Source organism: Pan paniscus, chromosome X (genome assembly GCF_029289425.2).
Source record: "Pan paniscus chromosome X, NHGRI_mPanPan1-v2.0_pri, whole genome shotgun sequence".
Taxonomy (NCBI): Eukaryota; Metazoa; Chordata; class Mammalia; order Primates; family Hominidae; genus Pan; species Pan paniscus.
In genome coordinates, this window is record NC_073272.2 from 42,342,039 (window position 1) to 42,358,058 (window position 16,020).

General features: G+C 35.7%; 1 protein-coding gene across 7 annotated transcripts in view; it reads right to left on the bottom strand.

Moving 5' to 3' along the window:
• Positions 1 to 16,020, bottom strand: part of MED14 (mediator complex subunit 14) — an 86,588-nt gene that overhangs the window by 46,324 nt on the left and 24,244 nt on the right. For all 7 annotated transcript variants that reach the window (XM_055106909.2, XM_055106911.2, XM_034950626.3 and 4 more), the window contains exons 8-13: positions 15,122 to 15,254; positions 13,937 to 14,087; positions 13,304 to 13,415; positions 7,407 to 7,532; positions 5,145 to 5,223; positions 990 to 1,149 (exon numbers count right to left, since the gene is read on the bottom strand). In XM_055106909.2, the coding sequence (XP_054962884.1) occupies positions 990 to 1,149; positions 5,145 to 5,223; positions 7,407 to 7,532; positions 13,304 to 13,415; positions 13,937 to 14,087; positions 15,122 to 15,254 (761 nt within the window). The remainder of the gene's footprint in view (positions 1 to 989; positions 1,150 to 5,144; positions 5,224 to 7,406; positions 7,533 to 13,303; positions 13,416 to 13,936; positions 14,088 to 15,121; positions 15,255 to 16,020) is intronic.

Genomic DNA, 16,020 nt, shown 5'->3' on the forward strand with positions numbered 1-16,020 from the left:
CAAAGTGTTAGTTTTACAGGCATGAGCCACCACACCTGGCCTGAATTAAAATTTGTAAAACATAGATTCTTAGCCAACATATCTACTTGGTATATACAGAATTTTTTTTTTTTTTTTTGTGATGGAGTCTCACTCTGTCGCCCAGGCTGGAGTGCAGTGGCACGATCTCGGCTCACTGCAAGCTCCGCCTCCCGGGTTCACACCATTCTCCTGCCTCAGCCTCCCGAGTAGCTAGGACTACAGGCGCCCGCCACCACGCCTGGCTAATTTTTTGTTTTTGTATTTTTAGTAGAAACAGGATTTCACTGTGTTAGCCAGGATGGTCTCAATCTCCTGACCTCGTGATCCACCCGCCTCAGCCTCCCAAGTGCTAGGATTACAGGTGTGAGCCACCGCGCCTGGCCAGAAATTTCAACAAGCAGGAAAATATATTCAGGATGAGTTCATATTTAAAATTATTGCAAATTTTAACTAATTCAAAAATAAAGAAACTAAAAAACATACAGAAACAGTGAAAAAGGAATAGAGAGGACCTTACTATGCACTAAAAGGAACACATACTCAATAAAATGAAAGATGCCTTCAATCAAAGAAGGATGAAAAAATAAAGCTAATTCAGCCAGTCCATATTTGAAAGGTTTCACTATACAAGTTAATATTTCAAGTGAAACAAGTTTATCTGACATCAAAACATCGCCAGACCTTCATAAGAATTGGTCTTAAATTTTTTATTCTTACAGAGATGTCTCATTCCAATCAAAGACTAGGCCTCATCATAGGACAGACCCTAGAGTGAGGGATGGGGTTATACCTCATGTTCCCCAACTGAGACGTGACATTCCTCTCTCCCCCATTCTAAACCCCTGGGTTTCACTATACCAAAGTCAAATATTCAATAAAATTCATTGGCAAGTTAAACAATAAGTCATTCAAGATACTAACAGAATTACTAAACTTGATCACTCCAAATCACTCCTTTGCATACTTACAATGTAGTATTGTGGAAGGCGGGTAAGTTTAATGAACAGTTTATTCTTAGAAAGGTTTCCAATAGGATGAGTTGAGTAATTGGAAAGCTGCAATGTTTCACTGCTTATCGTAGGCAGATGTTTTATAGACTGCTTGCAACGCTGTTGTCCAAGCCAAAACCTGAATTTAAAAGTGATAATCCACATCAAATCTCAGACTTTTCTGATTATCTGTGTGCTATCGATTTACAAATGATTAAAGACCATTAAAAAAACAATTAATTGAAATTTAACTGAATAAAAGGACACATGGCCATAATGACAAATCATTTTTTCATAGTTTTGCATTACTGTCAATTCTAGTTTTAGTTTAAGAAGTTTAAACTGCAATGTGAATGATCTTAGTTATAAGGTAGAATTCACTATAAGGATGAGATACTATGTTAGTTTATTATTAAGGAGTGACAGATTTCCTATGGTTTAAAGACAGCACCAACTAATCTCAACATTCTTTATATAGCCCCAGTTTTTAAATTGTGTATGTGTGAAGTGTGTAGTATACCTAGCGGGTCCCAGTAGTATTAACTACCTTTGTTCCCACGTTCCTTTCAGGTAAGCTGCCAGATTTCACTCACGTTTTTAATATAGTACTCCTTTTATTCCTTTTATTTGATTATCTATCCTTGAAGCTAGGATATCATATAATATGTAAAAAAGGGATAAAATGGCTGGTTCACAAACTCCACTGATGCATAATGAAACTACAGAAAATAAGAATTTTCACAGCAGCATAACGATGCCACAACATCCCAGCTCATGATCAGCAGACTTGCCTTGATGAATAGGGCAAAGACCAGGTTGGGTGCTGATACATTTGTGCGGCAAGTTGCATGTGGTACAAACTGTATACCAGTTATGTGCAGTAAAACCATGTTATAATATATGATATTTTAAGGATAGTTTGTCAACTGTTCTGGAAACCATTTTGTTTTTTTCATTGAAAGACAAATTTAACTACAACTCTACGGATCAAATGCAAGAACTGGTTACTGATGAAGGAATGAAGATAAATTTTGAAAATATACCATCACTTGCTTCATTTTGAATAAAAGTTAAAAATGAATATCCTGAACTTGCCAAAATTTATTTCAAATCTCTACTTTGATTCCCATCAACATACCTTTGTGAGAATGATTTCTCTAGTATGTATGTTATTAAAAGGAAAACATGACAAACATCTCTCATGATTAGCATTATCATCAATCCAACATGGACAAGTTATTACAAACAAGAAACAAGCTCATGTGTCACATTAAAAATTCTAAATACTGATATACAAGGTGGCCTTTTCAAAGTCGATCTGGAATTGCTATTTCACTCTTCATTATTTGTTATGATTCTGAGGGACAAAAAACTTGAGTCTAAGTGACTTTCTATATTAATTGCCTGTGTATACACTTTCAATGAAAAATGTACACAGTTTCTATAATTTTCTTTTTTCCTATGTTCTGATTATATTTACTGAAGTATAACTTTATCTGTTGATTCTAATAAAAAACATTGGGGCTTATATCTTATACATGTTCTTTCATTTCTTTTTTCCTAGAATTCATTTTTATTGCACATTATTTAAAAAAGTAATCACATGAACAAACAGATGCTCAACATCATTATTTGTTAGGGAAATATAAATCAAAATCACAAGGAGATACTTCTTCATACTCATTATTAGGATGTCTATATTCAAAGACAGTAACAACTGTTGGCAAGGATGTAGAGAAATGGAAATTCTCACAACATTACTGATGAGGTTGTAAAATGGCACAGTCACTCTGGAAAACAGTTTGGCATTTTCTTTTAAAAGCTAAACAAATTACTGTACGCCCTAGCAGTTCCATTCCTTGGTTCTACTCCAAGAGAAAAGAAAACATAAGTCCACATATAGATTTACACATGAATGTTCACAGCATCATTATGCATAATAACCAAAAAGTGGAAACAACCCAAATGTTCATCAATTGATGACTGGATAAACCAAATGTGGTATATCCATACAGTGAAATATTATTCAGTCATAAAAAGGAATGAAGTACTGATACATGCTAAAATATGGATGAACCTTGAAAACATTATGCTAAGTGAAAGAAGCCAGTCACAAAAAGACAGCATATTTTGATTCTACTTTATATGAAATGACCAGAAAAGGCAAATAGAAAGTGGATTCATAGTTTTCTGAGGTTGGGAATGGTTATTAACTATAAATGGACATTTCTTTGGGGTGATGGAAATGTCCTACACGTTCTAAAAGTGGATTGTGGTGATGCTTGCAAAAGTCAGTAAATTTACTACAAATCATTGAATTGTACACTTAAAATGGGTGCATTTTTATGGTATGTAAATTATACCTCAATAAAGTTATTTTGAAAAATCAGTGTCCCATGATAGATTAGTGATAAACTGGTCATTCACCACAGATCATCTGAGAAACACTATTATAACTAACAATCAGGGGACTTTTCTTATAAATAAATCATGTAAGTTTACATACAGGCACACATTTGGTAAGTTAAAGGCTTTTGGAACTTAACTTTCTGGTTTTAGTTTATATTTTGGGCAGCTAGAACTGCCAGATAAACAACCTCAAGTTATGCAAGATGTGAATTATTAAGCGTGTTAGGATATTTAAACCTTGCTTATTTAGCCAAAATGCACAATGATGCTAAAACACTAAAAGTTTTAGAAATCATTACCCAGATTAATGACTGATTTTTTTCACGTACAGATAAACTAAATAGCTGCTCAAAAAAAAAGGCTCACATAATATTATCTATCTACTGGCTTTAAAAATCATGCCCTGCGCTGGGCACGGTGGCTCACGCCTGTAATCCCAGTACTTTGGGAGGCCAAGGCAGGCACATCACACCTCAAGTCAGGAGTTTGGGACCAGTCTGGCCAACAAGGTGAAACTCCGTCTCTACTAAAAATACAAAAAATTAGTTTGGCATGGTGGCACACACCTGTAATCCCAGCCATTCGGAAGACTGAGGCAGGAGAATCCCTTGAACCCGGGAGGGAGAGGTTGCAGTGAGCCGAGATGACGCCACTGCACTCCAGCCCAGGCAAGAGAGTGAGACTCTGTCTCAATAAAAAATAAATAAATAAATAAAACAAAAAATCATGCCCTGAATACAAAAATTGGCTGGGCATGGTAGTATGCACCTGTGGTCCCAGCTACTTAGGAGGCTGAAGTAGAAGAATCGCTTGAGCCTGGGAGGCAGAGGTTGCAGTGAGCTGAGATCACGCTATTGTACTCCCCTCCAGCCTTGGTGGCAACAAAGTAAAACCCTGTCTCAAAAAAAAAAAAAAAATATCATGCCCTGCTAATGAAAACATTACTTGGTTATATTGAATTTTTCAAATATTGGCTAAAGGGAAGGGCAGAGGCTAAAAGATTATAAGAACAATAGATCCCACTTTATAGTCTTTTCTTTAGATACCGCCCCCCCACTGCCCCACCCCCCCCACTCCCCCACCCCCCCACCCCCACCGCCTTCTCCATTTGCCAGTTTTGGTTTTAGTCTCTGAATTTTTTTTTTATCCTTTGGAATTCTATTAATTTTAAGAAAGAGTTTGTTAGAGTTGCTATAAGGGTACCTTTGTGTACCAGAGTGGTAATGAAACTCCACAGAATTATATCTAGCTCCATTTTCAATTTTATTTAAACAGTGTGAAGCATTTAAAGGATTTTGAGACAAATTGAATGACTGTGTTCGAGAAGCAGAAATGACTATTTTGAAAGTGTCAGTTGGTAGTCAACCATGACGATTACCCTGGATAAGAACAAATAGGACTTTATTACAGAGAACACTTGATACAATAAAATTCACTGTGTAAGTGATTTGTAAAGTGCTTGTATAGAAGAAAATGTGGTAAGGGATGAAAGCTGAGTGTTATGCCCTTCACACCTATATTTGCTCTAGAGGAGAATTTGATATGAGAAACTGACATCTTGGAACTATTCCAAGAGAATTTAGATTCTAAGGTACCAAACGGCACTTAAGTTTCATGTCATAAACCTTAAGGACAGTGAATGACCAAGAGTAATGATGGAGAAGAAAACATATCTTGTCAAAATAAGTTTCCATTTTCAGTCTTGAGCTATATAAATAAGCTTACTTAAGTTGCTGAATCCAGGGTATGATTCGTTTCATATCATCATTCACAGACTTCTCCATGTCATCCAGAGTGGCCTGGTCTACAGAATAAAGCACTTCATTAATTAATTGCTTATATGAGAAACAAAATCTTTATCTAGGTAGTGTAAAACAAATGAAAATTATTGTTTAAGGCAGAAAATCATGTTGTTTTTGAGTCAGAGAAAAATTAAACTAAATGTACCATTAGATATAAGCCAACCTAATTTGTTTTCCCTCTTTAACTTTTAGGGAGCATTATAGATACGACAACTAATGGCAAATGTACACTGGCAGAAAGAACAAGTAACAAATACATGAATCCATTCTTTGCCTATATTTTAATTCCCCAAACTCCTAGTCTACTTAATCAGTATTTTAAAATTATAAGTATTTAAAACTCATAGTATTATTAGACTTAGAACCTTAAAAATCATAAAAACAAAAAACTCCACTGAAATATTTACTTATGAAACACAAATGATCTCTGGCATATGGAAGAGCTGTTGGCTGAAGATCAGCTTGCAAATTAAGTCAGAATTTTTAATGACACTAGAAAATGCTAGTAAACAGAATAATGAGCAAAAAAAGCAAGATACAAAATGATTTTGATTAATGGGGACAAAGTATAGAAAAAATTAGAAAAGCACTGCTATGGGGTCAACTATGTCCCCCCAAGATCCATATGTTGTACCCCTAATCCTCAGTGTGATGGTATTTGGAGAAGGGGTCTTTGGGAGGCAATTAGGTTTAAATGAGGTCATGAAGGTAGGGACTTCATGAAGGGATCAGTAGCAGACTTATAAGAACGGATGCCAGAGAAGTCGCTCTCTCAGCCATGTGAAGACACAGCAAGAAGGCAGCTGTCTATATACGATCTATATACAAGCTAGAAAGAGAGCCCTCATCAGAAATCAACCATGCTGACACCTTAATCTTGAATTTCTGGCCTCCAGAACTATGACAAAATAAATTTCTGTTGTTTAAGTCACCTAGTCTATGATATTTTGTTAACGGCAGCCTGAGCTGCTAAGACAAGCATACATCCCTAAAAGACTATTTTCTGTTGCTTTTCTAATTTTTGTGTGTTTAAGTTTTTTATTTATGAGTATGTACTATGTTAATAATCAGAAAAACAGTTAAATATACTTTTTTTTTTTTTTTTTTGAGACGGAGTCTCGCTCTACCGCCCAGGCTGGAGTGCAGTGGCGCGATCTCGGCTCACTGCAATCTCCGCCTCCCAGGTTCACGCCATTCTCCTGCCTCAGCCTCCCGAGTAGCTGGGACTACAGGCACCCGCCACCACGTCTGGCTAATTTTTTGTGTTTTTAGTAGAGACGGGGTTTCACCGTGTTAGCCAGGGTGGTCTCGATCTCCTGACCTTGTGATCCGCCCACTTCGGCCTCCCAAAGTGCTGGGATTACAGGCGTTTGAGCCACCATGCCTGGCCTAAATATAAGTTTTTAAGAACAAACAACATTTGCCCTATTTGGAACCCACAGTTAAAGTAATTCATAAATGCGTCATTTAGCCATCATAAATGTGATGTCATTCAAAGTAATTAGTTCAGTTTTCCATGAGCAGCCCATAGAAAAAAAATCTATAGCTATAAAATATAACCAGAAAGCCTTTATTTTCAACCTTTCTAGCTGAATATTAATTTCAAATAGCAGATGTCCTAATATATTCAAGAACACTGTCCAGTAGCAATACAAAAACACTAAATTCTTATTTCATCATTTCATAACACTGACTCAGTAACAGAACAAGTAAGAAATCAAACTTTAATTTCTACTGTGTTTAGGCCAGAAAAAAAAATCCTTTCCTCCAGGATTCTGTACCTCAAGTCATCTTAGATGTTTCTACTGTCATAAAAATGTTCTTCAGCCACAAATGACATTAGAATTCCTTATTGTGATTTCCATGTCACCCAGTGGTAAAATAGAAACTGAGCTACTGGGATAGATAAGTTAACCTAAAAAACAGCAGCCATCAACATTATTAATTTTGCATAAGGAAACACGAATGTGCATTATACTGGGAAGTTTAACATCTGCTACAAGAAAATCCAAAGTAGTTAAAACGGCCCCGAGGAACTGACATCAGTCAGAGTTATGGTTTCCATACCCACTTTCAACACTGCATATACCATTCTTTCTAATACCTAATGACAGAAAATGTTTATTTTGTTTTTGTTAAAAATAATTTTTCTTACATTGAATGATTATATCATTTAGTAACTTACCAAGTCCATAAAGCATCAATTGAAACATTCCAGAATGCAAATCTACAAAAATGTGCAGACACTCTGAATTACCACAGGGCTCCAAGATGGGAACAACAAGAGCTGGGAGTGCAGTCTCTATGGAAGCTGAACAATCAAGAATTAAAAATTATTTTTCTATCTGAATATTTTCCAGAAAAATTATTTCTCAATCAATGAGTACAAACAAACCAACTATTGAAGGATCCTAAATGTTAGAGGAAAAACATGACTTTGCAAAATTTGCAATAGTATTATTATGTCAGTTAGCAGCTCAAAAAGGAAAGAATGTAATTTTCAAGGTGACTTGAAACAAACATGCCTGTCTCAAATACTACAGCAAAAAAAATCCAAAGTTTCTTAAAGAGGGTTGAAATAGCTAGTGAAAATTCAACTTCATCAGTGAGCTGAGTTCTAGTTTTACTTTCACTTGGTAATTACTAATAAGCTAATTAATTTTTAAGGATTTTCTCTTTTGTATAATGGAAAGAAAACTAGTTGTTTATAAACAGAATAAATATCTTCTATGGCCTCATGATTTTCAATGCCATTCCTCATAAAAAAGAGGTATTCTGGCAATTAGAGCCCATGTGTTTAAACTAATAAATATTATTGATTACCCAGGAAGAAAAATTTTTTCAAGTCATTTGTATACTCCATTTCAAGTCACAGATGAATTAAGAACATAGGCAATTGCTAAACACAAATCCCCAAAGTTGACAATATGCCTGATCTAGAGTTTCATAGTATTTCCACCAGGCCCAATTAACTTTTCTCTTAATTCTGCAAGTGACATAATGAAATCCAGTAAACAAGCAAAACACTGAAAACACACTAAGTGCTGATCAGATTGAGGGGCTGTAAAAGGAATATGCTCTTCTTGTTACCAAGTTCCTCTGAAGCTACAGCACAGAAAAAAAAGGCAGATACAGAGGAGAATGGCGATGCAGGTGCTCGGAAGGAGAGGTAACGTGGCAGGCGCAGAGGGGAGTGGCGATGCAGGCCTTTCACCAGGCGTGGCTTCTGCCTGCTTTTTTGTCAAACAAGGAAAATAACATCTTCCCCTCCATGCCACAGGTTGTTAGGAGCAAGAAATGACAAGGCTGTAAAAGTGCTTTAAAAAGCAAAGTGTTCGACAAATGTATATTATCTATATTCCTTTTGAATCAAAGAAACAAACCAAAACCTTTTACTATAAATTTTCAATAGTTCAAATGGATGACATTACCATTGGTACTGTCTACACAAACAAATTATCAAACAAATTAATAAAGTAAAAGATTGCAGAAGACATATTTAATTAGAGAAAAATAAATTGCTTTAAAACATAGGGTGAGCATCCTAAACTCCAAAATTTGAAATGCTCCAAAATCCAAAATTTTTTGAGTGCTGACATGATGCTCAAAGGAAATGCTTAATGAAGCATTTTGGATTTCGGATTTTCAGATTTGGGATGCTCAACCAGTAAGTACAAATGCAAATATTCCAAAACCCAAAAAAACATCCGAGATCTGAAATACTTCTGGTCTCAAGCATTTCAGATAAGGGATACTCAACCTGTACATCTAATACATATTTGTATACAAAATGTTTAACATGCAAATCCAGCAGAACTCTGACCTGAAAAAAACAGAACAAAAAGGGCAAAAACAAAAATTTATTTTACCATAGAATTCAGACCAATGTGACAAATTAGTTCAAATCAGTGACGTTTTGCTGAACTTACTATGTTAATAAAAAGTTATTACAAATGTGAAACAGAGTTGCTGATTTTTGAAACATTTCCATAGTGTTACAATTCCTGACAGGGTAGGAGTGAATTCTCTAAAGCAAAACAATTTCTAAAGTGTGGCAACAGAGTAAAACTAGTTCTGGGAATTGGGGTAACAATTATAATTTCAATCTAATCACCACAATTGAGTATTCTTAGAAAAATAGGGCATCAGAGAAGAATACAGATAACACAGTTCAAAAGACAAGAAATACTCTGATACAAATCGATGTACATATTTTTTGACTACCAATGTCCATATTTTTCTTTACAGAAAATAAAATACACAATGCCCTAAAGCATTTAAAGGCAACAGGTTTTAGGCATACAAAAATGGGGAAACTTGCAAAGAAAATAAAGAAGAGGGAATTAAAAGCAGTGTAAGATGACAGGACTTGCTGCTATTTCGTCCTGCCAGAACATATATATATCTCCTTTTATTTCTATCATTTATTGAGAACAAGATGAGAATGGATAACAGACAGAATATAAAGTGTGAAGAGTGAAGAGCGGCAACTAAGCTCAATTAGGAATGGCTGTGTGTGGTTCATAGCTTCCAAACTGATCATGATGCCCTGATTATAAGTGCTGAAGGGTAGAGTACAACACAAGGGAGCAGCACCCTGGCTTTCAAGAGTTAGGCAATGCTGCCAAGTGGGCCATATCTCAAGTTACCTTTAGTGCCTTGCACTGCCTTTTTGGAACTTATCTCCAAAGTCCTGCCTCCTCTCCCCTAAACCATTTCTACCCCCACGAAACCACATGCCTGAGCTGCTCAAAACCTGAAGTCTATGCCTTCCCCTAGCCTTCCCTTGAAATGCTCCACTCTCTGAGCTACTCATTTCCTTGGGTTATTCCAGTTAGGTGTTAGAAGAAAAGCCAGCTGATTTAAGGGTGACTGCGCTAAGGGATTCTAAGAATAGACTATGTAGTCCCTCATTCCAGTAAGGATCTTAATAAAGCATGCTCGCCCATCACAAAAAAGGATCAAGTAAGACTACATGGAGAGTATAAATGCATGCACATGAATTTAAAACACAAGTTAAAGCACATGCCCTAAGATGGTGGGTCGGCACACCCTTTCCTCTAGCAGTCCTCATTTCTAGAACTGTCCTGATTAAAGCAGAACTGAGGAGATCAACCCCGCATGCAAGCTTCCCCCTTCCTTCCAAATTATAGTCCCTAAGTCACCCTTCTCTAACACCTGGGACTCTACAAAACACCTAGGGCTTGAAAACTACTGGTGTAGTACATTCCTACTAGAGTTTAAGATCTAGGAAGAGCCTGGACTATTATAATATCCTCAAATTTCAGATGAGGAGAATGGCCCAAATAGTGTAAATGACTTGTTCAAGAGCAGACAGCTGAACTCAGATCTCTAACATTTCTACAAAAAGGAATTTTACACTTGGGTTCTGAAGATTTCTCTAAATTTCTCTTTAGAAATCTTCAGCACCTAGGTGAACAGCACACAAAACCATTCCTATGTAAACGTATGCTTTGAGTTTATTTTTCAAAGTAATTTAACTATCCCTTGGCAATCATAGTTTTTTGTTTCTGTTTTTTAACTTACTAAGTTTTTGTTCTGTTTTTTAACTTACTAAGCCTTGTTTACAGATGATACTAAAGTAAACCAGAGCCTATCAAAAGATTACAAACTCCCTATTTTCTGGAATCTCAACAAACGAAGTTTTGAAAAATTAGAAAAATTAAGATTGCAAAATACTTAAAGTCTTCTTTAAGAACAAAAGAGTTGGACATGGTGGTTCATGCTTGTAATCCCAGCACTTTGGGAGGCCAATGTGGTAGGATTGCTTGAGCCCAGGAGCATAAGACCAGCCTGTTCAGCAGGCCATGGACTTAAAATAGATACATAGATGGATAGATAGATAGATAGATAGATAGATAGATAAAGACCAGCCTGGGCAACACAGTGAGACTCCATTTCTTAAAAAAGAACAAAAGGGGAATTTCAACAAGGGTGACAAGACAATTAAACAGGAGAAAATAGTCTTCAACAAATGTTACTGAGATAACTGCATATCCTCACGTAAAAGAATGCAAACAATAACAAGTATTGGTGAGGATGTGGAGAAAATGAAACCTTCCCACATTGCTGGTTAGATTGTAAAGTGGTGTTAAACACGTCAAAAGGTTAAACAGTTACAAGACCCGGCCATTACACTCCTAGGTGTACAGCCAAGAGAAATGAAAACTTACGTCCACATAAAAACTTGGGCATGAATGTTCATAGCAGCATTATCCACAATAGCCAAAAAAGAAAAACAACCCCAATGTTCAACAATGATGAATGGATAAACAAAAGACGGTATAGCCATACAATGGATTATTTGACAATAAAAGTGAATGAAGTATTGAAACATGCTGTGAACCTCAAAAAAAATGTGTTAAAAACAGTATGTAAGAGACCACACATTATGAGTCCATTTATATGAAATGTCCAAATAGGCAAATCTATAGAGTTAGAAAGTAGATTAATGATTGCCAAAAGGGAGGCAGGAAGGGAGAGGAGTGAATGGGTTGTGACTGCTAATGGGTACACGGTTTCTTTCTGGGATGATTAAAATGTTCTAAAATCAAATTGTAGTGATAGTTGCACAACTCTTTCAGTAAAAACCATTGAATGAGGTAATTATATGTGAATTATATCTCAATAAAGCTGTTAAGAAAAAAAGACCAAAAGGCAGCGGTGGTTAGTAGCCTTTCTAATTCCAGTGAGAGTTTCAATTATACTTTCCAATCATAATTTTTAGGTCTGTATTTAACATCTTTGCTTGAGGGATTAAAGGGGAGGGCCTTCTACTGAAGCTTTTAATTAAATTAAGATAATGAAGTGCTGATAAAGCTAATGTTAAACCCTGATAGGGCTAATGGACAGGCACCCCCAAGACACATCTAACCAATACATTCACCAAATTTCTGGCAGATCCTTTATTTCTTTTTTAAGGCCCATATTTGCATTTTTGTTAAGTTAGGCTGCCCCTCTCCTTAGTCTCTTTAAAAATATAAGCTAATGCTTTGGTTTATCTTAGATCCCCTCTTTCACCTCTATCTTTTCACTTTCCTTGAATGAGTATGTATTCTAAATACACACTTATTTTTCTAACTTTCTGTCTTTCCTTCAGGCAATTTTTAAAAATCTATTTCTGTCAAAGTGATTTTAATCCAGAGTTACTAGTACATACCTAAGAAGCTGCTTCTTTAAGTATAATGGATTGAGCTGAGCTCTGTGATGACAAAAGGCAGCACCTTCGTTACTAGCACTATTAAGACTTCCTACTTATAAGGCACTTCACTTACGTCATCTAACTTAATTAAAGACTGTGCACTGTGGGCACAAGGTAATTATGGCCAAAAACAATTGGGGCAGGGATAGTAAATATGCCCATTATGATGTTGCGAACCTATATTCCCAGAATGAAAGGGTTTACTTTCTAAATGACTGTCCCTCAAAGCTCTGAATATACTTACTAGGTAATTAAACTTGGAAGATTTTTCACTATGTCCATGTATCTGCATTCCTTATTTGAACTGTTAATAATTTTTAAAAATTTTTAAAAAAGACAAGGGATGAATTCTGCTTCACTCAAAGGGGCATATTTTACAAGTATATTATAAATATTTGGAATGCTGTTTTATCACTAGAAAAAAGTTTAAAAATAAGGTTCATATTAAAATGTTAGCTCATGTTTCATAAAGTTTTTCTTTTTTATTTAAAAAATTTTATAAATAGAGACGGGGTCTCATTTTTTGCCCTGGCTTGTCTAAAACTCCTGGCCTCAAGTGATCCTTACATCTCGGCCTCCCAAAGTGCTGGTATTACAGGCGTGAGCCACCATGCCCAGCCCCATTTCATAAAGTTTTAAGGAAATCCAATACACAAATATTTCAAAAATGAGGCCAAGCTAAATATGTAACAAGGGAAAAATTAGCATAAGTTTGGCAGATCACAAGTTAAAATGCAGAAATACCAGCTTCCACAATAAAAGCAAAATATCAGGAAAAAGTCATATTAAGATTCTCATCAAATAAAACTGGATTCTAGTTTAAACAAAAGAAAAACAAATGTCAATTTAAAAGAACCTACAGTTTTCATTGGCATTGAAGCCTCTAAGAATGGCCTTCAGTTCTTGGAGCTTCTGATGAGCTCTTGCATGGACACTGTCAATCAGGAGTTTTTCTATCGATAAGTGGTCGATCTGCATAAATAAGAACAACAAATTCAAATGTGCAATTTAAACATTTTTACTTTAAAAGCCCAAGAGTAGATTACTGTGCTTCAAAATATTTCCTTTTGGAATCACACTGATTAAGTGTTAACCCTAACAGAAAGCAAACTTAAAGTTAAAAATTAACTAATATGGTATTGAGTTAAAAATTAACTTACAATTGATAGCTTAAAAACTATAGTTAACATTTTGGTAAGTAATAGGAGAAGATATTACAAATCAGTTATGGTGCTCTAATGCCAGACCTTAAAATTAAAATGGTATCTGATCTAAATTATAAAATATGAAAGAATATCTTAAAAATTATATATTATAGTATCAGATTTTTTAAAAAACAACAAATGTAAGAAGTGTAACATTTACTTAAAATAAGTTTCATAAAAGGTTTTAGGAAGAATTAGATATTTTCAAAAATTTGTGCTAAGAGTTTAAGGATAAATGGCAAGTTACATTCATTTAAACCAATATGAAAATATATTGAGATCTTTTACCTTCATGGCTCTTTCTACTAATTTGGAATCAGAAGCTGGCAAAGGAGGATCATGAAAAATCTGTAAAGGCTTGGAGACATCATTCTCATCAATTTTAATTGTAACTTTGTGAACAGATGCTGTTCCAGTTTTTCTCCCAAGAACCTGTTGACTAAAGAAAAAAATGAAGAATTTTTTTCAACACAGTCTGTTAACTTCTAGAATAAAATAGAGACAATCCATTGTGCAGTTTAGCCACAGCCTGGAATACGGCAGGCCCTCAGTGTTTGTGGAGGGAATAATAATGGGAAGATAGCTATTCTGTAATCCAATACAATATTTGATTTATTGCATTAAAAAAAGACATATAATTTAAAAATAAAACATATGCACACATGAAAAAGAACCCCAAAACAAAAACTACCTGTCTTCTAAGTAGTATCTACTCACCTCTGACTCCTTTACAGAAAATGGGGGTCATTTGGGATAATAAGATGCCGGAGTGGGGAGAAAAACAGGAATCAAGTAAAATTCAAACAGGGAATTGAGAGTTACAAACAGTCCAATACGAATTTTCTCCCAAAGAAAGTTTTTAACAGGCATAATTCAAAGTGGAAAACTGTGATAAGCATGCATGTTTTAAAAAATGATACCCAACAATCTAACCTAATGGTCTTTTCTAACCTAACGGTCTTTTAGCTATTTGGTATAAACCCAAAGTAAACTAACCTCTCAAACTTTTTAATAATAGTAAGTCTTAGTACAAACAGGTAAATGTCTATGTATTTAAAACATGTTCTAAGACAGGTGTCAACTATGGATGTCCTATGTGGTCTACATAATACTATGGGACCTTACTACACAAAAGCATGTTACTAGAGGTGCATAGCTATTGGTATACAGTCATTCCTTGGTATACTTGGGAGACTGGCTCCAGGATTCCCGTCCCAATACCAAAATCCACGCAAACTCACGTCCTGCCGTCAGTCCTGCGGTCAGCCAGCAGAACCCACGTATAGGGAAGGTTGGCCCTATACGCAGGTTTCACATCTTGCAAATTGATCTGCATATAAGTGGACCCACACAATTCAAGCTTGTGTTGTCCAAGGGTCAACTGTATATTAAATCAGATGTATGAGAGAAAAAGAGAAATAAAAAGAGTATTTACAGTCATAGCACGAACCCACCAGAACTGATTTTACTTACTTCCAAACTGAAAGGGAGAGGCACTTTCCAGCATGATACCTTTCCACCTGCACAAGGTCTCCCCACCGTTCTCGGATTAACATTAGAGTTTGGGAATGTAACACTTCTAACTGAAGTGATAAACAGAAAGAATCTGATAGATGTTGTTAAGTAAAATTAATACATTACACCAACAGTCAATCAAGTCCAGGTGAACTTCATTTAAGGAAGGTTCTCTTATTGAAAACCTGGAGAAAAATTTCTGAAGAAAATTTCTGAAATGATTATTTCTCCAATGCCTCATCGTAAAAAGTATTATAATTTATAGCATAATTTCAGAAAAAGGTTTTATATTTAATTTTAAACCAATATAAAACCATAAAGTCTGGGTTGTGTCTTAATTCATCATAGTTTAGAGAACATGGATTGACCAAATAGTACTATTTTTTTCACCAAACAGTACTTTTTTATTATTATTATTTTGTGTGTGTGTGTGACGGAGTCTTGCTCTGTCATCCAGGCTGGAGTGCAGTGGCACGATCTCGGCTCACTGCAACCTCTGCTTCCTGGGTTCAAGCGATTCTCCTGTCTCAGGCTCCCTAGTAGCTGGGATTACAGGTGCCCGCCACCACACCAGGCTTCTTTTTTTTTTTTGGATTTTTAGTAGAGACAGGGTTTCACCATGGTGGCCAGGCAGGTCTTGAACTCCTGACCTCAAGTGATACACCCGCCTCAGCCTCCCAAAGTGCCGGGATTACAAGCATGAGCCACCGTGCCCAGCCTCAAACAATACTATTTTTAACTAATCACTTTTTGCTTTTACCTGCAAAGTCAACAGTAAAATTTTAAATTTGGTTTATTACAAACATATCACTATTCTTCACTATTCTCCAGCCCTATTTGCACCTCAAAAAGGGTGG